The sequence below is a fragment of the Carcharodon carcharias genome, chromosome 14 (genome assembly GCF_017639515.1).
Source record: "Carcharodon carcharias isolate sCarCar2 chromosome 14, sCarCar2.pri, whole genome shotgun sequence".
Classification (NCBI taxonomy): Eukaryota; Metazoa; Chordata; class Chondrichthyes; order Lamniformes; family Lamnidae; genus Carcharodon; species Carcharodon carcharias.
In genome coordinates, this window is record NC_054480.1 from 43,122,277 (window position 1) to 43,149,276 (window position 27,000).

At 42.7% G+C, this 27,000-nt stretch overlaps 1 protein-coding gene across 5 annotated transcripts in view; it reads left to right on the forward strand.

The window, feature by feature from the left end:
• gdap1l1 (ganglioside induced differentiation associated protein 1-like 1) overlaps positions 1-27,000 on the forward strand; it is a 76,424-nt gene that overhangs the window by 39,341 nt on the left and 10,083 nt on the right. For 2 of the 5 annotated variants that reach the window (XM_041205083.1, XM_041205082.1), the window contains 2 exons: positions 16,018-16,191; positions 26,755-26,849. In XM_041205083.1, coding sequence (XP_041061017.1) covers positions 16,018-16,191; positions 26,755-26,849 — 269 coding nt within the window. Of the gene's footprint in view, positions 1-4,380; positions 4,397-16,017; positions 16,192-26,754; positions 26,850-27,000 lie in introns of all 5 variants that reach the window. The other 3 variants (XM_041205081.1, XM_041205085.1, XM_041205084.1) reach the window with 3 other exon arrangements.

Consider the following 27,000-nt stretch of genomic DNA (forward strand, 5'->3'; position numbering starts at 1 on the left):
CGGCAAACATCCACATGAGGATCCTGCACTACATCATCCCTCTCTCAATGCTACTCTGAGTCTACTGTTCTCTGTGTAATGCTGCTGCCAAGCACTAATAATTTCCACTTTCTCTCCGAGGCTCATCTGCCATATCACCCTCAGGTAACCTTGACCCCAAGTCCAGTGCCGAGGGCACTTCAGATGAGGACCCTATAGAAGACCCGTCATGGCACTCACCCACACCCTCCATCAGCACAGCCACACACACCTCTTGGGGCCTAGATGTAGAGCAGCTTCGGTATTACAATCTGTTCAACAGCAGGCAGAGGCAGAGAAATGTGAGGTTGCCAGCACTCTGAGGACTGCTGGAGGCAAGGAATCTGCTGAGTCAGAGTCAGGTGATGAGCCTCTAGACTCACTCCTCCATCAGCTGGTGGAGCTGCAAAGACAGTCACAGAACATCAGGAAGACGTGCTTGGTGCCCTCCTCAGATTGCAAGGGATGATGGAGGAGTCCATCCGCCTTCAGTCTGAAGTGATAGCGCCGATGCACCTTGGTCAACACTGGCAGGATGGCGGCCACCATGGAGACCTTGGTCCAGAACATCGGTCCTGCGCTGCTGCGCTGACTGAACTCCATTGTTGATGCCATAGTTGGCCTCCAACAGTGCCAACGCTAGAGTGTTGTGGGGCAGCTTGATCTCACTTCAGCTTCTCCTTCTCCTCAAAGAGTCAGCCAGGGGTCATTGGGCACCCATAGGGAGGAGGACCAGCAGCTTGACACCCTGGGACCATCCACCCATGTGACTCCGGGAATATCCGGCCAATCCAAATCCCCTCTTCCTGTGACGCCATCATCTCCAGTTCCACAGCCAAGGAGGGTGCACCTGACCCACAGTAGGACACCAAAAGCAGGCTGGGGCCCTCTCGGTCCTCCAGAGAATGCACGCTGAAGTCATCACGAACAGGACATAGCAGTCAGCAGGCTGTCTCCACCTGCGCTGTGGATATCAGGAGAGAACCAAGACGTAGCAGCAGGGTTAGGAATGTTAAGATGTAGTTGCACAGCCTGGGCACTGATGTTATTCACTTGTACATTATGTTCATTATTATAAATAAACTCCCAAGAATATCTTCTTGCCTATGGCTCCTTGTTAGGATGAGCAGTGTTTGTGTCATTCAAATGTGAAACCTTGGTTCCTGCACAAGATAAAGGCAGGTGTCTCAGTCCATGGCCTCTTCCCTGTGTAGCGTATAACGTTCAGAGCAAAGTGATGATCCAGCCTCACATTCACTGGACACATCAGTGATGCCTGCTCCCCGATGGTGCTTGTCCTTGCTGCCAGAATGTCGTGGGTAGGCGTCACAGAGTTCCGTCATTCTCTGTGTGCTCTCAGCACCTTTGAGGTGGGGCTGACCTCCATCTCTTCAGCATCTGTGACCAGGTAAGGTGCTGAAAGCTGCCAAACGATCAGGTACACAAAGTTTCATGGCTTCATCTCCTTGTTATGATCCTGATCACAGAACACAAATGAGCATCCCTCAGCCAGACATGAGTCAGATATTCACAGAGGCTGTGTGAAGATATACGGTGTGTCCTCACTGCATGTCGTCATCATCCTCCTGGAACCCTGCAACTATTAGGGCCTTCTCTGCATCTCCATGACATGAGCCTGAGCACTGAGGGTATGTGCGCTGCCATCAGCCATACAGGAGTCAAATGTTCACAAATGAGGATGTCAGGACTGTCCTCACTACATCTCGTCATCATCCTCCATGGATCTTGTGGCTATTAGAGCCTCTTGAGCCTGCCTCATGAGACGGCCTAATTGCCAGCCTCCTTGCCTTCGAGGACCTCATCACTTTCATCCTCTTTGACATCCACCTAATCGCAGGAGACGTGCAGCTCCTCAATCTCCTCCTCAGCCAGGCACTCCCCTGCCAATGCAGTGCCAGGTTGTGTAGTGCACAGCAAGTTACGATGATGTGAAACACCCTCTGGGGACTGTATTGCAGTGCTCCACCAGACCTATTGAGGCATTGGAACCTCATTTCAAATATGCCTATTGTTTGCTACACCAGAATCTGGGTTGCAGCATGAGCTTCATTATACCATCGTTCTGCTGCAGTGAAACTGCCACATGGGTGTCATCAATCACGTCCTCTGTGGGCAGCCCTTGTCCCTGAGGAGCCGACCCTGCAGCCTCTGTGGACCCTGGAGGATATCAGGGATCTGAGACCTGCTGAGAATGTAGGACTAGTAGACACTCCCTGGGAATCGTGTGCAGATCTGCAGGATGCATTTGTGGTGGTCATAGACCAGCTGAACATTCAGCGAGTGGAAGCCCTTGCAATTGATGTAGTTCACTGCTTGGTGCCACGGAGGTCTAAGTGCCACCCTACACCTGCAGTCAATGGCACCTTGCATCTGCGCAAATCCTAGCACTCTTGCTTCAAGCAGATGGGGTCTCGGTTCAAAATCTCATCCAAAAGATGACATCACCACAGCAAGTCCCCCTCAGTATTGCTATAAATGTCAGCTTTGATCTTTGTACTCAAGATCTAGAATGGGACTTGAAGCCAGAATTTTGTGACTCAAGAGACGAGTGCGCTATCAACTGAGCCATGGCTGACACAATTTCCTTTCATAAAACCATGTTGACTCTGCCTCATCACATTAGGATCATCACTTTAATAATAGATTCCAGCATTTTCCCAACAACTGATGTCAGACAAAATAACCTGTAGTTCCCTGCTCTCTTTCTCCCTACTTTTTTTTAAAACAGTGATCTTATATTTGCTACCTATCAGACCACTAGAACTATTCCAAAATCTAGGGAATTTTGGAAGATTGCAATCAGTGCATTCACTATTTCTGCATCCACCTCCTTTAGAACCTGGGGATGAAGGCCATCAGAGTCAAGGGATTTGTTAGCTTTTAGTCCCCTCAGTTTCTCCAGCTCGTGTTCTTATCAAAATTAATTACTTTAAATTCCGCACTCTCATTAGTCTCTTGGTTCCCCATTATTTCTGGGGGGTTTTTTGAGTTTTCCATGTGAAAACAGACACTAAAGCCCAGATTTTCCCTCCTGGATTGGGAATGCGGACACGGGAAAATTCCCAGCTCCGTGAACCTGACTTTTAAAAATGGCAGCCTGGATGTTGGATTTTCAGTCTGAGAGGGTGGGTTGATTAGGAGTTGGAGCGGGCAACCCCAAAGAAATGAGGAGGCTGCCATGTGCGGAGGTGGGCTGGGCAAAAGGCCCACCTAGGGACTCAGGCATTGTGTCCAATAATTTTTTTAAAAAGAATAAAACATAAAACGTCTCTCCAGTCCCCACCTTTCACCCCACACCCCCCACACACTTCCTATGCCCTTCCATGCAATCTCATGCCCCTTACCCACCCTCCCATGGCACCTCGTACCTTCAGCCCACACCCACTACCCATCAACCCTCATACCCTTCATACCCGCCATGCCAACCTATGCACCTCCACCCACCCCCTATGGTCCTTTATAGCCCTTATGCCCCTTCACCCACTCCATAGCTCCTTATTGCCCCTATTCCAATCTATGCCCCTCTATCCACTCCATGGCCCTTTATAGCCCTATGCCAACTTAGTGTCAACTCATGCCAACCCATGCACCCCACCCACCACCTTTTACCTTGCACCTACCATGCCAACTCACCTAATATCCAACCATGGGCTGACATCAGGATGCATGAAGAAATGAAATAAAATTAAGTCCTAAGTGTCTTTTGTAGACTTCACTATATTGAAAAGCACTATCATTCATAAAACCCATTTACTACATTTACATTCCTTCAACTAAATACAGCCTTATAACAACTGTAATGATCCTGTTAGCGACCAGTAACTTTTTGTTTAAAGTAAACAAAGTTTGAAATCTCAGTTACCTACTAGGAGAATAATTCCACTGTTTTAAACAAACAAAATAAACTTTATTATACGAAGTCAGAAAAGTAAAACAATCTACAATATCTATCTTATGCCCTATCATTCAGAATTAACATGAGGTAAATATGAATTAACAGGAAAACTGTGGTCGAATGCACCCATACTGCACATTAAATGACAGATGCGACAAAGGCCGATCCCATGGATTTCTCAGCAATCCATCCAGACATCAGTGACCACTGTGAGTCCCAACGTCCTGTTAAAACTCTGTCTCCCTGATGAGGGATTTCAACTTTACGTTTGAAGATCTGGCTTCTGAATTCTCTAAACAGCCTCTCCCATTCAGATAGCCTTAACAATCGCTTGCCTCGCAATGGTTCAATCTCTTCTGAGACTGTGTTCCATGGAATTCAAAGCTGCGCTCCCACTTCTAATTCCCAGCACAATTCCAGCTCTTTTGCAGACTATTTTCACTAAGCTGGCAGTGCCCCTAGGTCTCTGAGCTCTAGTCTCCTGCCTGCACTGAACTATAGAATGGCTCCCAGGGCTTCATTTGAGGCCTAACACTCTCCAGCATGGAAGCAGTGACCTTCCTCCACCTTCTCAGCCCCCCAGGACTTCTCGGAGCCCTAATTGCCTGGATCATGCTTGCAACTTGCGGGGCTTCTCTGTGAGCTGCAAACCATGCAAAGCCCAAACTTCAACCAAGACCCTCTCCCAGCACATAAATTGAAAACAGAGAACCTTCTTAAGCTTCACTCATCTCCATGATGACATAGTCTGTCAGAGATCACTGAATACTTTTAAACTAATTTAGTTTTAACTCATAAAATAAACATATCTATGGATTGCACTTCTTTGCAAGCAGTGTAGATACCACATCTCCAGTTCTCCAGCTAAGTAAGCCCATTTGCTGTTTTAGGATCTTACCTTTCTAGCTGTTAGCCCCTTAAGTCAACATGTCCCCAACATTTTAAGTATAATAGACTCCAAACTGCTTTAATGGCATTTATTCTATTTTCTACAGTTAAACTTTAAACTTCTCAGAACTAAATATTGCATCTAAAATATTAATATGAATCATGAACTAGATATTCATCACACAATGAACATTTCATTCTAGTGCACAATAACTTATAATAACAAGCATTGGAGTTCATTCTCCCATATCAAAGAGCCTATAACCACTTATAGCTGTCATTTAAACTGTGAAATGGCAGGCACACTACTGTGATAATAGATGGTTGTGAAATCAGACATGCAGCACTAATCCAGAAGTGGAAGCCTTCATGCTTATGTCATCAGACAGACTGAAATAACAAGCAAGCATTCTTTAACACTGCAGAATTTTTTTTCAAAGATTTAAAGGGCAAGACTTTTAAATGCCTTGAACACTTGACACAGTTGTCTTTGACAGGTCCTCTTGACGCTTTTGACAGCTTCCTTTGACATTTTTCATATGGCGTTTTTATTTTCAATAGAATGTATATTTTTTGAAAATTATGAATTATTTCTTTAAGTGCCCGCTATTGCTTAACTACCATCATCTCCTTTTAATCTAATTTCCAAATCTACTTTAGCCAATTTGCCCCTTATATCTGTCTAATTGCTCTTCATTTACATTTTAATAGTCCAATTTTGGACTCAAATACATAATTCTCAAACACAACATGAAATTCTATCATATTATGATCATTTTGCTCCAAAGGATCCCTTACTATGAGGTTACTAATTCACCCTGTCTCATTATACAAGACAAGATCTAAAATAGTCTTTTCCTTGGTTGGTTCTATGATGTATTATTCTAGGAAATTGTCTCAATTGCATTCCATGAACTTGTCCTCCAAACTACTTTTGCCAAATTGATTTGTCCAAACTACACGAAGATTGAAGACCCCTTCGATTATTGCATTACTTTTGATGTAAGCTTTTCTTATTTCTTGATTAAACCTCTGTCTAACAGTATAGTTAGTGTTAGGGGAACCTATAAACTACTCTGGTGCATCTTTTCAGCCTCTTGTTATTTCTTATCTCCATCTATACTGATACTATTTTATAACCTGAAGTGACTAAATCCTTCTGTTTACTGCACTTATTGTAATCTGTTTAGCAAGCTTCCTGCTCAATTAATTGCATATGTTCACTTAGAGACTATCTTGTTCTCAAAACTTTGTTGTGTTCTCATTAAACTTTTGCATATAATTATTGGTAATCACACCATCCAGAGAAACCATGCTTAATATGAGCTGCTTTAACTGCAGTAAAAGCAATTACATCCAAGAATGACTCAATGGCCTTAATTTTAACTTGGAGTGGTGCTGTTGTGAGGCCATGAATCCTGGAAGAACAGGTATCTTGAATGTCTTGCAGAATTAACAGCAGAGCGAATTTAAGTGGCATTCCTATCTACAGGCAGCCTGAGGACAGGTCAGAGACCTTTTGGGCAGGAAGTCTGCTTCACAGTGCCAAAGCCTATAAGAAAGGGTAGATCATGGAGTGAGAGAAGTCATAGGGTAACAGGAGGATCCAGATCATGGGGGGAGCACGGACGGTGGCTTGGGCATTGTGTCCAAAGTCTGAACCCGGTGGGGAAATCTGGATCAAGGGGGCAGAGGGTGGCCAGTGTCTGATGGTGGTCACCGAGTCCCAACTGCAGGGATGAGGATCCAATAGTGGTTGAGGGGCAGCAATTGGTCGTTGGGGGTGGTGGCAGATGTTCGCAGTGGGTGCAGAAACACCTTGATTGGTAGGGTGGGAGTTGCTGCTGTGGATGGTGGTCTGAAAGGGTACCAGATGCTAGTCTGGTGCAGGTCAGATTGTGGGCCAATGAGGGTCGGTTAGTAGTCAGGGGTTGAGGTCGGTTGATGGTCCTAGGGGAGGATGCGATGGTGGTCGATTGGGTTGAATGGTGGAACAGGGAGGGTGCAGGAGTGATTGAATGCTGGTCAGGATGGGAGTCGGATGGTGTTCCAGGTTGGGAGTGGGTGGGGGTGGCTGGTTGCCAGTTGGATAGATCTCCTGAGGGGTTGGTGTTGGATGGCGATCAGTAGAGGAATCAGATGGTGGTCTGGAGGTGGAGGTGAAGGTGGAGGCTATCAGATGGCATTTGGGGGTCGGTCGGTCGGAGATTAGAAAAGTGATGGGTCAGGTAGGGGTCCAATGGTGATTGAGGAGAGAAGTTGGTGGTTGGTGTGGGGTGGAATAGCCAGTTCAGTGAGGAGAGATGTTTACTGCATAGTTGAGCTGGGAGGAGACACTCCCATTCCCCCGCCCCACAAACAGCACTGGAAAGACACTTATCTTATGGATTCAGCCCTTCTTTCCTCCTTCAAGCTGCTGAGATTTCCAGTCACAGTCACATGGGGTTAAAAATAACTACCAAAATGAAAGCATGTAGCCTTTTTATAATATTTAATGGTTTCTTACCTGCCCCATGTACGACTCCATTAAAACCAGAAGTGGGCAGAAAGATAAGTTGAATTTCTCTTTCCGGTTTCTTGCATTGTAGCCTCTGACACAATCCGAACAATTAAAATTCAGCTTAATGAGTTTATTCATGTCATAATGGCCCTGGGAAAATGCCTCAAAATGTATAAATAGGCCTTAGTACATTGAACACTTCATTAGCCAGTTGTGTTTCATTAGTATACACCTCTGTTTCTGTATAAATTCAAGCTCCAGATCTGTGAATCACTAGACTTCTGAAAAGTAACACAGAAAAGTAATTTTGAACATAACAGCCTAGAAATTAATCTAGATAAGAGAGTACAAAGTAATATCATTTAAGATATTAAGCATCCATACGCTAGTATTACACACGGTAATTTCTAGGTCAATATGCCAGTGTAGACTAGAATGCAATAATATCTAGACAAACTCCAATAGGTTCATAAAAACAAAAAAGAAAATCTGAAAATACTCAGCAGGTCAGGTAGGGTCTGTGGAGAAAGAAGAAGAGTTAATGTTTAAAGTCAATGTTCAAAATTTAGGAGGTGTGAATGGCTGAAATGTGAATAACTGCTGTCTGAATGCAAAAAAGGGCAAAGAGAAGAGGAAAACCAAAACTAGCAAAGATAATTGAAACAAAATGGAGGTTACGATCCAAAGTTGTTGAACTCAACAAGCACCTCCTCTAGCCACATCTTTAGTTTCTTTACTTGTCCCATTAGCACTCTCTTTAGCCTTGCCCCATCAATCTTTTGTAATTTTTTGTCTTTTAATCTCTCTTGGTTTCAACCCAATCAGAGATATTTCCCTTTGTTCTTTCCCCCACTCTTGGCCTTAACTTGCTTAAACATATTACATCTCTAACTCTTACCAGTTCTGATGAAAGATCATAGACCTGAAACTGTAACTCTGCTCCTTTTCCCAAATGCTGCCAGGTCTACTGAGTGTTTCCAATTTTTTTCTGCTTTTATTTCAAATTTACTGCATCCACACTACTTTGCTTTTTACTCAAAAGAAAAACAGAATTACCTGGAAAAACTCAGCAGATCTGGCAGCATCGGCGGAGAAGAAAAGAGTTGACGTTTCGAGTCCTCATGACCCTTCGACAGAACTTGAGTGAATCCAAAAAAGGGGTGAAAAAAAGAATGATATGATGGTTTCAGCCCAGAAGGCCCATTGTCCGCTGGGTCTCTGAAGGAGCAATTCATATATTGCTACTATCCTGCCTTTTCCCTGTAGCCCTGTATTTTTTTTCTTTTTCAGATAATGATCCAATTCCCTTTTGAAAGCTTCGATTGAGCCTGCCTCCGCCACACAGTCACACTGTGCATTCCAAACCCTAACCATTCGCTACATGAAAAAGATTTTCCTCATGTTGCCATTGCTTCTTTTGCCAATTACCTTAAATCTGTGCCCTCTGGTTCTCAATCCTTCCACCAATGGGAACAGTTTCTCACTATCTACTCTGCCCGGACCCCTCATGATTTTGAATAACTCTATCAAATCTTCTCTCAACCTTCTCTTCTCCAAGGAGAACAATCCCAACTTCTCCAATCTTTCTATGTAACTAAAGTTCTTCACCCCTGGAATCTTGTGAATCTTTTCTGCATCCTCTCTAATGCCTACACATCCTTCCTAAGTGTAGTGCCCAGAACTGGAAATAATACTCCAGTTGAGGCTGAACTAGTGTTTTATACAGGTTTAACATAACGTTCTTGCCTTTGTACTTTGTGACCCAATTGATAAAGCCCAGGATGCCATATGATTTTTTAACCACTCTCTCAACTTGTTCTGCCACCTTCAATGATTCATGCACGTATATACCCAAGTCCCTCTGCTCCTGCACCCTCTTTAGAATTGTACCCTTTATTTTATATTGTTTTCTGCATTCTTCCTACCAAGAGTAATCACTTCACACTTTTTTGCATTAAATTTCATCTGCCACTTGTCTGCCCTTTCCAACGACCAATGCTCATTTGAAGTTATACATTATCCTCTATTTCCAATCACTCAGCCAATTCCCTATCTATGTTGCTACTGCCCTTTTTATTCCATGAGCTCTAATATTGCTCAAAAATTTCTTGTGTGGCACTTTATCAAATGCCTTTTGGAAGTCCATGTATGCCACAGCATTAGTCTCATCAACCCTCTCTGTTACCTCTTCAATAACTCAAGCAAGTCAGTTAAACATGATTTACCCTTAACAAATATATGCTGGCTTTCCTTAATTAAGCTGCATTTGCCCAAGTGACTTAATTTTCTCAAATTATCAATTATAGAAGCTATCCCACTAGCAAGGGTAAACTGACTGGCCTGTAGTTACTGGGCTCATCTTTACACCCTTTTTTGAACAAGGGTGTAACATTTGCAATTCTCCAATCCTCTGGCACCACCCATGAGTTTAAGGAAGACTGGAAATTTATAGCCAGTGCCTTTGCAATTTCCACTCTCACTTCCCTCAGTATTGTTGGATGCATCTCATCCAGTACTGATGCCTTATCAACTTTAAATACAGACAGCCTATCCAAAACCTCCTCCTTATGAAATGTCTGTATTACCTCCTCTTTCACCATTATCTGGGCAGCATCTTATCTCTTGGTAAAGACAGATGCAAAGTATTCATCTAATACCTCAACTATGCCCCCTGCCTCCATGTGTAAATCCCCTTTTTGATCTTATTGAGCTTGCCGTATCTGGCAGCCAGGCATTGTGGGATCACGGAGTCCATGTTTGTTTCGGTTAGTTCAGTTACTGCAGTCAATAAATGAAGCACCTTGTTCAACCACCTCTGCGTCTATGTGAGTATTTATCAACCTCTAAAAGAATATCAGCAGTACCAATAGTTAAACATAACATAAATTGGCAATGAGGTTGACAGACCTTTGCAGTAATGCCACTTGAACAATGAAACAGCTAGTAAAAGGAAATTATTCCCAAAGATACTCCCAAAGCGCAAGGTTCAAAAACAACAAAGTTCCTGTAGAGTTAAATTAAAAATAAGAATTGCTGCTGCTCTGAAGATTAAAGGCAAAAAGGGAATTAGAACAGGGAGCAGTGCGGCAGCTCTGGGTTTAAAGAATAAAAGGGTCCCGATCCAACCAGCTGAGAAGTCTCCCTGAGCGCTCACGAAGTTCAAATAAAAAAGGGGGATCTGCAAGAGCAGAAGTAAAAAGAAAGAACTAGCCAGTGGAGAAAGTGCTGCAGTGATATTTTTTTCAAATGCTTAAAGAAACAAGAGACCTACGATCACGGGGATCCTGAGAAAGGCACGGAAAAACTACAACGGCAGGGCTGACGGCTGTAAATAGCCCCCCAAAGTTCCAAAAATAGACCAAAAGAGAAAAGGAAAGAATCCAAGAGAAAAGGAGTGCTCTTACCTTTAAAGTTTTAAAAAGCTAAGAGAAGAAGGCCTACGATTGCTGGGAGCCACCCAAAAGCATTAAAGTGCATGAAGAACCACAGAGACCCAACCGGCAGCTGCTGATAGCCCGAGTTGAAAAAAAGGTACTGTCTTAAAGCAGTAACAGCATTTAGAGTGGTAACTACAAAATAAGGAAAACTATAGTAAACAAAAAGTACTTGACAAAGAAGAGAAAATAAAAATTACTACACTCACCAGACTTATGGGACATTTCAATGAGACAGTGGAGCCCCTACACTGAATGCTTTGAGTTTTTTGTCCTTGCAAATGGAATTGAAAATGATATAAATGTGGCAAGTTTCTTAAGTGTGAAGAGAGCTAAAACCTTTGGCTTACCAAGAAGGTTGGTGCAGCCTGACAAGCCGAATGCACAATCATATGAGGACATAGTAAAAGTCCTGGAGATGCATTTTTCCCCCAAGACACTTGTCATAGCAGAAAGACTTAGGTTTCACACAAGAAACCAAGAGGGGGAAACAATTGCGCAGTGTGCTGCAGTACCTAAAAAGCTAATTGAACATTGTGAATTCAAGCAAATACTGAAAAATACTCTCCGCGACAGGTTGGTCTGTGGCCTTTGTACTAAAGCAATCCAGAAATGCCTCCTGACAGAGGCAAACCTCGCTTTGCAGAAAGTCAGAGATTGCAGTCGCCATGGAGCTGGCTGCAAAAGAAGTACAGCAGCTGAGTGTATCAGCTCAAGTGCATAATGTGCCAGTTGAGTGTGATCACAAGAAAGCAAGCAGCCAAGAATGTTATCATTGTGGAAAGCCTGGTCACCATCCGTCTGAATGTTGATGCAGAGATCTTGAATGCCATCAGTGTGGCAAGAAGGGACATATTGAGTGTTCCTGTAAAAACAAAAAAGTAGCAGTGAATCAGAAAGGCAAATTAGAGAATAAGGAATCTGCAATCTGGCTTAACAAGAAGAAAAATCTGCATGTCATGCAGCAGCAAAGGGTGGACCGGAGTGACACTGAGTCCAAGGAAGAAGGGGCGCTCCACATCTCGTCAGTGGCAGGTGGTTCACAGGGCTACTGGGCAATATCACTGCTGAAGGGCCAACCGATATGTATGGAACTGGACACAGGGGCAGCAGTTTCTCTGGTCCCAGATGCTGCGCACAAGAAGAAGCTTAAACATCTTCCCTTGATGCCTGCAAAAACCATTCTGAAAACATATACAGAGGAATCTGTACCTATGATGGGCAGAACAGAAGGTAAAGTGGAACTAAATGGACAGACTGCTAAGCTACCACTGTTTGTGATGAAAGACAACTACCCAGCTCTAGTTGGATGGTCATGGCTTGAGAAGATCCAGTTAAACCGGGCAGAAGTACACTGCATTACAAAAGGCGGCACTGATCTGACAGCTGTTATATTAAAAAATGCTGTTGTTTTCAAAGGAGATTTGAGAAGGATGAAGGGAAATATCGTAAAATTGAATATCAAAGCTGACTTGCAACCAAAGTTTCTGAAGGCCAGAACCGTGCCTTATGCCATATGACCAAAAGTCGAAGCTGACTTCGAGCCTCTGGTCAAGATAGGGGTCACGGTACCTGTCTCCCATAGCAAATGGGCAACATCCATCATTCCAGTGTTCAAGAAAGTCAGCTCCATATGCATTTGTGGGGATTTCAAGGTTACTGTCAGCCCTGTGTTGTGTCTGAACAATATCCGCTTTCCCATGTTGAGGACCTTTTTGTTGCCCTGGCTGGTGGACAGAAATTCAGCAAAATAGATCCATTCCAGGCCTACTTACAGTTGCATGTTGATGAGAAGTCACAAGACTATCTGACTATCACAACACACAAGGGGTTGTACTGGTATTGCCACTTGTCGTTTAGAATAACATCAACTCCTGCCTTTTTTCAGAGGGCCATGGACCAGATCCTGAGTGGCTTGCCTGGGGTTCAGTGCTACCTTGATGACATCTTGGTAATGAGCAAGACTGATGAGGATCAGCTGAAGAACTTGGATACCACCCTACAAAGGCTAGAGGAGTATGGCCTACGGGTGCGCAAAGAGGAATGTGAGGTTTTTCAGCCCTCTGTGGAATATTTTTGGCACGTCATTGATGTTGCTGGGCTTCACAATGCACCCTCCAAGGTCAAGGCTATTGTGGGTGCTCCAGCTTCTCAGAATATCAACCAGCTTCACTCATTCTTAGGGCTACTGAATTATTATGGGGGATTCATTCTACTGCTGGCAATACTGTTGAAAGCTCTGCATGAGCTTCTATGTCAGAACAAAGCCTGGAAATGGACAGAAGCTTGTGGTGCTGCATTCAAGAAGGCTAAAGCAGCACTGACAGGTTCCGAGTGTTGGCGGACTTTGCGCCTTCCTTGCATCACATGCAAATTGTAGAGGTATTACCTTATGGAGTTGGGGCCGTTGTTTCACACATAATGCCCTCAGGTGAGGAGAGGCCCAGAATGCTCAGCTCACGGAATTTAAGCAAAGCAGTGAGCCAATATGCTCAAATCGAACACAAGCACTGGGAATCATTTTTGGAATCCAGAAATTTCAACAGTACCTATTTGGATGGAAATTCATGCTGCTGACTGATCATCGACCACTCACCTCAATATGCGGTCCACACAGGCATCCCTTCTTTAACTGCAAGCAGAATGTAGCATTGGGTACTGATGTTGAGTGCTCAAACATATGACATCAAATATCAAAAATCTACCTTGCATGGCGATGCAGATGGTCTTTTAAAGCTGCTGCTGCCAGTCAGCCATGTAGACACTGCTCGGAAAGACATTTTGTAGTTTGCACACGTGGAGAACACACCCATCACTTCAGTCCAAATCAAGGTCACTCAAGTGGACCCAACATTGTCCAAACTCATGGAGCTTGTGATGCATGGCAACTCTTCCCTGAACTTCAAAGTCTCACCTAACCTTCATCCTTATGTTTCCAGGAGGTTGGAGTTATCAATCACCTCAGGATGTTTGCTTTGGGCATGCGAGCTGTTATTCGACCAACACTGAGGAAATCTGTGTTGGACCAACTGCATTCTGGACCCTGTGGAATAGCACACATGAAAGAGATTGCAAGAAGCTACTTTTGGTGGCCTGATTCTGGACACTGTGGAATAGCACACATGAAAGAGATTGCAAAAAGCTACTTTTGGTGGCCTGGACCAAGGCATTGAAGCCAAAGCATGATCTTGTCCTTCATGTCAGACTGTGAGAAACATGCCTCAACTGACACCCCTCCATCCATGGAATTGGCTGGAAAATGCATGGCAGTTCATCCACATTGATTTCATTGGTCCATTTGAAGGAACAATGTTCATGGTGGTTCTGGATACTCATTCCAAATGGCCAGAAGTTCCAGTGATGTCTTCTACTACAGCTGAAAGTATAATTCATAGGCTAAGAGAAATGTTCAGTTGTTACGGGCTACTAGAACACTTGTGACCAACAATGGATCTTAGTTTGTCTTACAGGAGTTTGAGAAATTTTTGAAAAGTAAAGGAATTCATCATATTACCTCAGCACCATACCAATCATCCACCATTGGATTAGCTGAGAGATTTGTTCAATCCATGAAACACACTTTAAGTTCAGCACATGGACATTCCTCCATTCAAAAGCATCTGGACACATTTCTGCAGACATACCGAAACACACCACATGCTACGACTAAAGCATCTCCAGCATTCCTACTAATGGGACAGCAACTGTGAACTTGCTTTGATCTGCTGAAACCAACAAAAACACGACAAGTTGTGCAAGATCAACAACGTGACCAAGTGGAGAGAAGAGCACAAAGATCAAAGACAAGAATTTTCTGTTCTAGACAAGAGGTTCTAGCTCATAATTATACTACCAGTACTAAATGGGTTCCTCTTACTGTGATTGCTCAGACCAGGACCTGTTTCATACATAGTCCAACCTGCGAATGACCTCATCTGGTGGAGACATGTTGACCAAAAGTTGCCAGGTCAAGCACATTCTAAGGATGCCCCTTGTAAGGGAGAGCCATCTCCAAGTCAAGGAATTCCGACTCCAGTCTCACCTCTTCAGTCTAGCTCGACTGAAGTTAAGGTCGTCTCCTCTTCACCTACATTAGACCAGCTTCGGATTCCACTGCAGGTCCTGGGTTGCCATCGGTCTCTGATGAGCATTGTTCTATCAATGTGCCAAAAGTCCGCCATAACTTATGACAGGAGAGAAGGCCTCCTGAGTGTCTGAATTTATGAAGTCAGAGACTTGAGGTTGGTTCAGCAGGCATAGAGGCAGTTTACCCTTTTTCCTTTGTCCAGAAAATGTTTTGTTAAACTGACATTTTTAATAAGGGGAAGGAATATGTTATGTATTGAATATCTTATTGAGCTTGCTGTACTTGGCAGCCAGGTGTTGTAGGATCACAGAATCCATGTTTGTTTTGGTTAGTTCAGGTGCTGCAGTCAATGAATGAAGCACCTTCCCTCAACCACCTCTGCATCTATGTGAGTATTTATCAATCTCTAAAAGGTTATCGGCAGTACCAATGGTTAAACATAACAGTCCCCAGTTGGCCCTACTCCTCCTCTTTTTATATGCCCATAGAAAACTTTTGGATCCCTTTATGTTTGCTGCCAGTCTCTTCTCATACCTTCTTTTTGCTTCTCTCACTTGTTTTTTTCAATTCCCCCAAACCTTCTATATTCAGCATGATTCTCAATTGTATTATCCACCTGACATCTGTCATAGCCACTCCATTTCCACGTCATTTTAATCTCTATCTCTTTCGCCATCCAGGGATCTCTGGATTTTTTTGTCTCACCTTTCCCTGTTCATAGGAATGTACTTTAACTTTAATCAAACTCTCTCTTCTTTAAAGGCAACCCATGTTCAGTTACAGTTTTGCCTGCTAATCTTTGATTCCAATCCATCTGGGCCAGATCTAATCTTACCCCATTGAAATTGGCTTTCCAATTAGTTATAGTTTGATTGGGAAACGTGAGACATTATCTTTTATCACTTTTCTGAGTAGGTGTTTCTTACGTGAAAGTTTTATAGCTGTAATTCACTTAGATGAATTGTCTTAGGCTAGGTGAGTGTAGCCAAAAGATTGTTATTATGTGTGGGTGCATTGTCAAATTGCTATTAAATTGCTTTACATTAAAGAAGTCTTTTGATTGAAAGTGTTGTAATTATAAATTTACATTTTTTAATAATTATTTAATCTTGAATAAATTAAAGAACCCAGATCTTCTTTGGCAATGTTTGACAAATTATTATTTCATCACCAGAAAACTTCCCAAGGTTAATTCCAGAAGCAGGGAGCCTTACTTATTCCAGAATGCTGCATTTTAAAGACTTGCTGGACTCACTCCCCATGGATGCCTACACTCATGGCTGCATTTTACATCCAGAATTGACCACAGAATCCATGATCCCAAAGTATGCCACAGCTGAAATCCGCAGTAAGTTGATGCACAAGTACAAATAATGGTTTTAAAATTGATTAGAATGGACTTAGCATGGGTAGCCTAGTAATTATGGTGCTAGATTGGCAACCCAACAATCGTTAGCTCAAATGTTAAAGTAAAAAGTTTTGAAATTGAATTCAGTAAATTTGGTTTGCCCCAAAAACCCATGAAAACCATCTAGGTGGTTGTAAAAAAAAAACCCAACTCGTTCATTGGTATCCTTTTCTTCTTTATTCTTTCGTGGGATGTGGTTATCCCTGGCAAGGCCAGCATTTGTTGCCCATCCCTAATTGCCTTTGAACTTAGTGGCTTGCTAGGCCATTTCAGAGGACAGTTAAGAGTCAACCACACTGATGTGGTTCTGGTGTCACATGTAGACCAATCCAGGTAAGGATGGCAGATTTCCTTCCTTAGGATCATTAGTGAACCAGATGATAGTTTCATCATCACCATTACTGAGACTAGCTTTATATTCCAGATTTATTAATTGAATTTAAATTCCCCCGGCTGCCTTGGTTGGACTTGAACCCATGCGCCCAGAACATTTGCCTGAGCCTCTGGTCAAGTGATATTACTACCACACCATCATCTCCCCCTATCCTTCAGGGAAGGGAACCTGCCACCTCTAACTGGACTAACCTACATGTCTTCTATAGGTATATTAACAGTTAAAGTATTGTCAGGGGATCAGTGGGGCTGATTAGGCACTAAAATGGAGATCTATTGATGGAAGCAGAAGGCATGTCTGTGGTATTAAATAAGTACTTTGCTTGGTGTTACCAAGGAAGAGCTCTATGATTAACCCATTGTAAATGAGGTGGTTGCTGGATTACTGGATGAACAAAAGTAGGTAAAGAAGAGATACTGGAAAAGCTGGTGGTATTAAAGTGAATAAGTCACTCTGTCAGTAGGAGATGCATTCAAGGATGCTGAGGGAATTAAGAAGAGAAATTGTGTAGGTACTGCTCACAATCTTCCAATCCTCCTTAGATACAGGGGTGATGTAAAAGACTGGAGGATTACAAATGTTACACCCTTGTTCAATTGGAATTGAAAAGGATAAACCTGGCAATTACAGACTAGTCAATTTAACATCAGCAGTGGAGAAGCGTTAAGAAGCAATAATCTGGGAGAAATTTACATGTGAACAGGTATGAACTAATACAAGAGGGCTAACATTGATTTCTTAAGGGCAAAGTGTGTATGGTTTGGGATGATTTTTTTGACGAGGTTACAGAGAAGGAGGATGAGAATACTGCAGTTGATATTGCATGAATGGACTTTCAAAAGGCATTTGGTAAAGTACCAGATTATATGCTTATTAGCAAAATTGAAGACAATAGGATAAAGGGGGCAATAGCTGGATGGATACAAAATTGGCTTATGAGTAGAAAACAAGAATTGTGGTGAATGGTTGTTTTTTTCTGGAGGAAGGTATATTGTGGAGCCCCACAAGATTCAGTACCAAAAACACTGCTGTTTCTGATGTACATTAATAACTTTGGTTTGCGGGTACAGGGCACAGTTTTGCAATTTGTAGATAGCACAAAATTGGAAATATAATAAAGTAAGGAAGGTAGTAACAGACTTCAAGGGGATATATACAGGTTGGTGAAATTGGTGGACACATGGCTGATGAAATTTAATGCAGGAAGGTGTGAGGTGATATATGTTGATAGGAAGAATGAGGAGAAACATCACATGCTAAATGGTATGATTTTAAAGGGGGTGCAAGTAACTCACCTCCTGACTCCCCAAAGCCTGTCCATGATCTACAAGGCACAAGTTAGTAATGTGTTGGAATACTCTTCACTTGCCTGGATGAGTGCAGCTCCAACAACACTCAAGAAGCTGGGTACCATCCAGGACAAAGCAGCCCGCTTGATTGACACCCATCCACCACATTCAACATTCACTCCCTCCACCACTGGCACACAGTGGCAACAGTGTGCACCATCTTCAAAAGGTACTACAGCAATTCACCAAGGCTCCTTCAAAGCACCTTTCAAACCAGTGACCTCTACCACTAAGGAGGATAAGGGCAACAGATGCATGGGAACACCACCACATGCAAGTTCCCCTCCAAGTCACACACCATCCTTAATTAGAGCTACATCACCATTCCTTCTCTGTCACTGGGTCAAAACTCTGGAACTCCCTTCCCAACAGCACTGTGGGTCATTCTACAATACATGGACTGCAGTAATTCAAGGAGAGAGCTCACCAGCACCTTCTCAAGGGCAATTAGGGATAATTACTGGCCTAGCCAGCAATGCCCATATCCCATGAACGAATGAAAAAAAACTAGGGGGCACAGATTTAAGGTGCTTGGCAAAAGAACTAAGGGCAATATATGGAGAAACCTTTTTACGCAATGAAGGGTTAGAATTTGGAATCCATTGCCTGATAGGGTGGTAGGTAGAGATTCAATATGAGCCTTCAAAAGGGAATTGCATGAATTCCTGAAGGAGAAAAAAGATGTAGGGATATGGGGAAAGAGTGGAGGAGTAGGACTAATTGGATTGCTCTTCAAAAACTGGCACAGACTCAATGGGCTGAAGCTTCCTCCTGTTTTGTACTATGATTCTATTTGCCTTCAGCCCCACATTATTGTTGCCTGTTAATATCCTGTGTGCAACAAAGGAGAGGGTAGAAATACTGTCTTGCCAGCGTCTTCCACAGCCAAAGAACAATTAAAAAAACAAACGAGTTCTTGCTATTATTAAACACTCTGATCAGCACAAAGTGGCAATATCTTCGGAGTTGCTTCTACTTTACCATTGACTTTGCAGAGTTACAGAAACATAATTCTTCTGTGTAAACATGGCTTCTGCCAAAATTATGACAGCAGTTCCAAGAAAATTTCCAGCAATATATGCCATCAAAATACTTCCTAGACAACATCAAGACAATCAGACACATTTGAATATATATTTCTTTTGTGATTCTAACTTATATTAAACTACAGTGACATGCATCTAGAATGAATAGGAAATAGTCTTCATTTTAATTCTTCATTGCACATGATGAGGTACAGAATTGTCAGATTATACCGGCCTTATGGATGCTGAAGGTGGATTTCAAGACATTTTGATTTGTCACATTGTTATTAATTATATATGAATAATATTCATGCTGAATGAGCTGATGATCTCAGAAAGTAGATCAAAATGTTCTGAAGCTGATCTTCAACATAACCTAAAGACAGGCATAACTCACAAATTACAATGATGGCACTTTGTATCCAAAAAAAAATTACGTGCACATACACATAAATGTTCTCAATAACTGTGAGGAGAAGCTGTAGGCTTCCTGCATATTTTCTACAACTTGAATACAAAGCAGTTTGACAAAGACAAAATGTCACTGAATAGCATTTTGATCTTGCAACATAACATTGTCAAGCTTTGAGCTGTGGTTCTGGTGCAATGTTCTGCATTTCTTAAAAGTTGTTGAATATGTCAGGGAAATAAAGAAATAGTGGAATTGCAAATATAACTATTCTGTCACAAACTATTTACTACTGAATGGACTTTTTTTTATTTATCTCATTTCATTTGGAAAAAAATTGAGATTGTTTCTTATCCACGTAAGAACCTCTTGGAAGTGATCCTGTTCAGTAAGTTGCAACTCGAGTTTTCTTGCCTTTCCTTTCCTTCCCTTATGACTTGATCACAGTCCTACTTTATTATATGGTGATATTTATGAAATTCTCAGCTTCTAGATTTGCCCCTCTGTTTGACCCTTGGAGGTATTAAACCTGTCAGGCTACCTATTAAAAAATGGGCCGTTTTCACTCGATTTCCATTGTGTTTAATCTCTTTAGACCCACTGGAGGAGTGAACGTCTGGGTCCCACAAGGTAACCTTGAGCCTTCTCTATCCCAGGCTTTCTGCCCCCAGACCACGACAGTGTACCATTCTCCCCATCTGTTCATGGGTGTCCCCATCCAAATGACCCTGCTCCCATCCCCACACCATAGATCTAGCACAGATTAAAATTGACCCTTCCAACTTTCAGATAAGGCATTAAGCCAAAATCCTATTTGCCTGTTGAGGTGGTACTATTCAAAGGTGAGCAGGAAAGTTGTGTCATGTGTCCTGGTCAACATTCATCCCTGAATGAACATCGCCATGAACAGATTAACTGATCACTATCCGATTGCTTTCTCTGGATCTTTGTTGTATGAAAATTGGCTGCCTCACCCACCTAAAAAGTGACAATGATTACACTTCGGAAGTAATTAATTGGCTGCAAAATGCTTGGGGATTGCCTGAAGCTCTGAAAGACACTACATCAATACAAGTTCTTCATTTTTTTGTATGACTCATGCATATATTTGTTTCAGACTAACTCTGAACAGCATACACATCTGGAAGTCATCATTGGGCATCAGTTGTATCGATTTCTCAAATATGAAAGCCAAGTCAATTACATGACTGGAGCAAATACAATTATGCCAACAGACTTATCTATAAACATTGGCACCTATCATAGGATTAGAAAGATTTACAGCAGTGAAGGAGGCCATTCAGCTGACAAGGAGATATCTAGCTTAATGCCACTTTCTGTCCCTTACAGGATTTCAAGGTCAAGGATCAAATCAAGGATTTCAGGACTCAAATACTTTTTAAAATTTTATGAGGGATTCTACCACGACTACCCTACCATTACTTTCAGGCAGTGAATTCCAGAACCCCACCACCCTCTGATACTATACCCTACAAGTGAAGTATAGTCATAATACACAATAACTACACCAATTGACACTGGTTCCTATGCATTCTCCCTCTTTTTGAACCACCATTGGTATTCATGACTTCAGGGGCTGAATTTTCAAATGGCCGCAGACGTGGGAGCAGAGACAGACAGAACCGCCCTTCCTGCCATTGGCTAGCATGCTAGTCTCCTGCCATGATCCTGAACCATTTTCATTAAGGAAGAATTGGGGAGGTGGGGGGTGATGGCAGGCAGCCTATTAGGCCAATTAAAGAGCCTACTAAGGCAGCTCTCCATATGTAGACTGGAATTCTCAAGTTGGCATAAGGGCTCCTCACTGAGGCAGTAACATGCCAAGGGATGGATGTGGCCTCCTAGTAGCAGATTAAAAAAAAAAATTGCTGTATTTGTTGCCCCCCAGCCTCACGAGCTCACCACTGTCCTTAAAGGATGTTGAGTGCGCACCTAGGCACTAACTGGTCTGCTTGTCAAAAATTGTGTCAGTGCCAATGTGATATGGGGTCAGTATACGGAATTGTCCCTGACGTTAGGGTCCTGCCCTCAGAACAAAACTTCATCCCCAGAAGCCCAGGTGACAGCTCTGAAATTCATTTCCTAACACTGTTCTCTACCAAACTCTTTGATCAAGCCTTTTTTAACTGTACATTTTTGTCTGATTATGTTGCCTTGGACAATTTCTCCAAGAAGGATGCAATAATATAATTGCAAGTTGCCGCTGTTGTTATTATAGGACAAATAAAGCTACACAGCTGTAGCTTGCAATTTTTCATCATACAATCACTGAAATGAGTTGCCAAGTAGGAGCAGTGAACAGTTTTTCCTAATTGAGTGGTTTGAGAGGACCAACTGAAAAAGAAAGAAGAAAGAAAGGATGCACAAATAAGAACTGAGAGAAAAAAACAATTTAATCCACAAGTGAAGAACGTTTAGTTCTCCATTTTGTGTAGCATGCAAAGACAAACTGTTAAAAATGTTTGTTTAAAATTCTCATCATTCTTTTTCACAGGATTGATTATAAGTGCAGAGCACTTTAATACGTCTTGTAATGGGAATGCTTTGCATTCAATTTCAGGGGATGTATTTAATGGTATCTATATGCTTTTGACTGTATGTTGTGTGTCAAGTTGAAAATGAATGGTATGTTAACCTTTATAGCAAGAGGATTTGAGTACAGGAGTAGCGAAGTCTTGCTTCAATTGTATAGAACCTTGGTTAGACCACATCTGGAGTACTGTGTGCAGATTTGGTTCCCTTACCTTAGGAATGATATTATTGCCATAAAGTGAATGCAATGAAGATTCACCAGACTTGTTTCCGAGATGGTGGGACTGTCCTATGAAAAGAGATTGGGGAAACTGGGCCTGCATTCTCTAGGGTTTCGAAGAATGAAAGGTGATCTCATTGAAACCTACAAAATACTTAAAGGGATGGACAGGGTAGATGCAGGTAAGATGCTATTGTTGGTTGGGGAGTCTAGAACCAGGGACACAATTTGAAAAAAAGGGGAAGCCACTTAAGACCGAGATGAGGAGAATTCTTTTGTACTCAGAGGGATGTGAATCTTTGGAATTCTGTACCCCAGAGGGCTGTAGAAGGTCAGTCATTGTGTATGTTTAAAGTAGGAATTGACAGATTTCTGAATACCAATGACAAAGGGGATAGTGTGGGAAAAAGGCATTGAAGTGGATGGGTCAATGGTTGAATGGCCTACTCCTGCTCCTATGTTCCTAAGGTGCAGATTGACATTTGGTGGATGCTCACAAATCTGTGTTCCTTATCTAAAAGTTTAATACCTTGGAAGCACATTAAGGAATTTCTGAATTTAGTACTGTGGTTTGATTGCTGGACCTTCAACTATGGAATCAGCAGTGCAGTTAAAAACAGGAAAATAAACCTTAGAGGGCAAAACTGACACCCATCACGTCAAGAAAACAAATGTGGAGAAAAAAATGTAACTGAATATCAGCTCTTTTTGAAGAGAAAAGGATTGAGCAACTTTTCCTAATCAATACCAGCATTAAAAGTTGAACTTGTGCAGGCCAGGCTTGTGACTTAGTCATCTACCTTCTTTTCTATATTCATTCATGGGACATGGGCTGGGCCAGCATTTATTGCCCATCCCTAATTCCACTTGAGAGGGTGGTGGTGAGCTGCCTTCTTGAAACATTGCAGTCTATGTGGTGTAGGTACACCCACAGGTCTGTTATGAAGGGAGTTCCAGACTTTGACCCAGCAACAGTGAAGGAATGGTGACATATTTCCAAGTCAGGATGGTGTGTGACTTGGAGGGGAACTTCCAGGTGGTGGTGTTCCCAAGTGACTGCTGCCCTTGTTCTTTTGATGGTAGCAGTCGTGGGTTTGGAACATGCTGTCTAAGCATTGGTGAGTTGCTGCAGTGCATCTTGTACATGGTCACACTACTGCCAACATGCATTGGTGGTGGAGGAAGTGAACGCTTAAGGTGGTGGATGGAGTGCCAATGAAGTGGGCTAATTTGTCCTGGTTGATGTTGAGTGTTGTGGGAGCTGCACTCATCCAGGCAAGTGGAGAGTATTCCATCACACTCCTGACTTGTGCCTTGTAGATGGTGGTCAGGCTTTTGAGGAGATGAATTACTTGCTGCAGAATTCTTAGCTTCTGACCTGTTTTTGTAGTCACAGTATTTATATGGCTGGCTGAGTTTAGTTTCTAGTCAATAGTAACCCCCCCAGGATGTTGGTGGCGGGGGATTCAGTGATGGTAATGCATTGAACGTCAGCAGAGATGGTTAGATTCTCTCTTGTTGGAGATGGTCATTCACTGGCACTTGCCACTTATCAGTCCAAGCCTGAATATTGTCCAGGTCTTGCTGGATATGGACACAAACTGCTTCATGAACAGTGCTCAGCATTGTGCAATCATCAGTGAACATACCTATTTCTGATCTTATGATGGAGGGAAGCTCATTTATGAAACAGCTGAAGATGGCTGGGTAAAGGACACTATCCTGCACTGATATCCTGGAACTGAGGTGGTTGATCTCCAACAACCACAAACATCTTCCTTTTGTGCTAGGTATGATTCCAATCAGTGGACAGTTTTCCCCGATTCCCATTGGCTCCAGTTTGCTAGGGCTCCTTGATGCCACACTTGGTCAAATGCTGCTTTGATGTCAAGGGCAGTCACTCTCACCTCACTTCTTGAATTCAGTTTTTTTGTCCATGTTTGGACCAAGGCTGTAATGAGGCCAGGAGTTGAGTGATCCTGGCGGAACCCAAACTGAGCATCCGTGAGCAGGTTATTACTGAATAAATGCCTCTTGATAGCACTGACGATGACGCCTTCCATCACTTTGCTGATAATTGAGAGTAGACTGATGGAGCAGTAATTGGCTGGATTGGATTTGTTCTACTGTATGTGCGCAGGACATATATGGGGAATTTTCCAGAGTAGATGCCAGTGTTGTAACTGTACTGGAACAGCTTGACTAGGAGTGCGGCAAGTTCTGGAGCACAAATCAACAGTGCTATGGTTGGAATGTTGTCAAGGCCCAAAGCCCCAGCAGTATCCAGTGCCTTCAGCCATTTCTTGATATCATGAAATGAGTCAAATTGGCTGAGCCTCCTCCTCCTGTTAATTGTTTAATTGTACATAACTATTCATGACTGGATGTGGCAGGACTGAAGAGCTTAGGTCTAACCCGTTGCTTGTGAGATCACTTAGCTCTGTCTTTGTTTTTTCTATTTGTTCATGAGATGTGGGTGTCGATGGCTGGGCCAGCGCTTATTGCCCATCCCTAGTTGCCCTTGAGAAAGTGGTGATGAGCTGCCTTCTTGAACCTGCAGTCCATGTGGTGTAGGTACACCCACAGTGCTGTTAGGGAGTTGCAGGATTTTGACCCAGTGACAGTGAAGGAATAGTGATATAGTTCCAAGTCAGTATCCAAGTGTGTGGCTTGGAGGGGAACTTGCAGATGTGGTGTTCCCTGCACCTGCTGCCTCTGTCCTTCTAGGTAGCAGAGGTTGTGGCTTTGGGTATCGTATGCTGCTTCCATTGTTTGGCATACAAGTAGTCCTGTGCTGTAAGTTAACAAGGTTGACACCCCATTTTTAGGTATGCCTGTCCCTGCTTCTGATGTGCCCTCCTGCATTCTTCATTGAATATGGGTTGATACCCTGGCTTGATGGTAATAATAGTGTTGTTGATACGCTAGGCTATGAGGTTACAGATTGTAGTTGAATACAATTCTGCTCTTGCTGATGGCCCACATCACCTCATGGATGCCCTGTTTTGAGTTGCTAGACCTGTTTGAAATCTATTCCATTTAGCAAGGTGGTGGTGCCCAACAACACGATGGATGATATCCTCAACAGAAAGGCAGAACTTAGTCTCCTCAAGGACTCTGCAGTGGTTCACCCCTACCAATACTTTCATGGACAGATTCACCTGTAGCAGGCAGGTTTGTGAGGACAAGGTCAAATAGGTTTTTCCCTCTTGTAGGTTCCCTCACCAACTGTTGCAGACCCAGCCTAGCAGCAATGCCCTTTAGGACTCAGCCAGCTCAGACAGTAGTGGCACTACCGAGCCACTCTAGGTGATGTACATTGAAGACCCCACCCAGAGCACATTCTGTGCTCTTACCATCCTCAGTGCTTCTTCCAGTTGGTATTCAACATGGAAGAGCACTTATTCATCAACTGAGTGGGAGCATTAGGTGGTGATCAACAGGAGTTTTTCTTGCCCATATTTGACCTGATACCATGAGACTTCATGGGATCTGGAGTCAATGTTGACTCCATGTGACTCCAGACCCACAGCAATGTGGTTGACTCCTAAATGCCCTCTGAAACGGCCCCAGGATAACTCCCTCTTGAGTGTATACCACTGAGGCATCGCCTATGGTGAGTCTGTCCTGCCAGTGAGACAGGACATACCCAGTGATGGAATTGGTGCTATCTGGGACGTTGTAAGGTATGATACGGTGTGTATGACTATGGTGGGCTCTTACTTGACCAGTCCATGAGCAGCTCTCATACTTTTGGCACAAGCCCCCAGATGTTAGCAAGACGTTTGCAGTATTGACAGGGCCGGGCATGCCATTGTCATTTCCGGTGCTTATGTCAATGCCTTTTAGGCTTTGTAGTGGTTTGATACAACTGAGTGGCTTGCTAGGCTGTTTCAGAGGGCATTTAAGAGTCAACCACATTGAAGTCACATGTAGGCCTGACCGGGTAAGGACAGCAGATCCTTAAAAGACATTAGTGAACCAGATGGGTTTTTAACAACAATATACAATGGTTTCATGGTCACCATTACTGACACTAGCTTTTAATTCCAGATTTATTAATTGAATTTAAGTTCCACCAGCTGTCATGGTGGGACTTGAATCTTTGTCCCCAAAGCCTAAGCCTCTGGATTACTAGCCCAGTGTCATTACCACTACATCACCACTTCCCCTCAAGGTGGGAAGTATTCATACAGAATATTGCATAGTCGAATAAACTCAATGAGTGATTTCTACTGTAACCAATTTTGCTTTTAGAATAATTCCTAGAAGATTTTACTTAAAAGCGCAGTACTTAATTTGATGAAAAGAAATGACACCAATTCAAATATTTAAATTTGGTTGTTATAGTTTTCCATGGTACAGTTAGGATTACTGGATAAACCTTGGCAGTGCCTTTGTGATAAAATAGTAATTAGAAACCTTTTTCTAGACCAAAAAGTGGACCATCATAGGGAATGATTTCTGATGCTTCTGTGTACTGTTTATTTTTATTGAGCTGTGCAAGGCTTAATAGATATGAAATCATATTTCTTTGTCTTTCCTTCTGACAGGACATTTAGTAAACACTGCTGCAGAACTTATGAAGCTTGACCAAGAACAACCCCAACTCACAGAGCCATACCTTTCTAAACAAAAAAAACTAATGGTAATAAAAATTCAGTTTCCTTTCAAATTGATTCTAGAAATGAGACTTGTCAAGTTTCACTTCAGGTTAAGTATTTTTGCTGTTAGACCTGAAATGGAACATTGTACTATGTGAGCTCAAAGCTATGTGAAGACAAAACTCTATTCCAGAA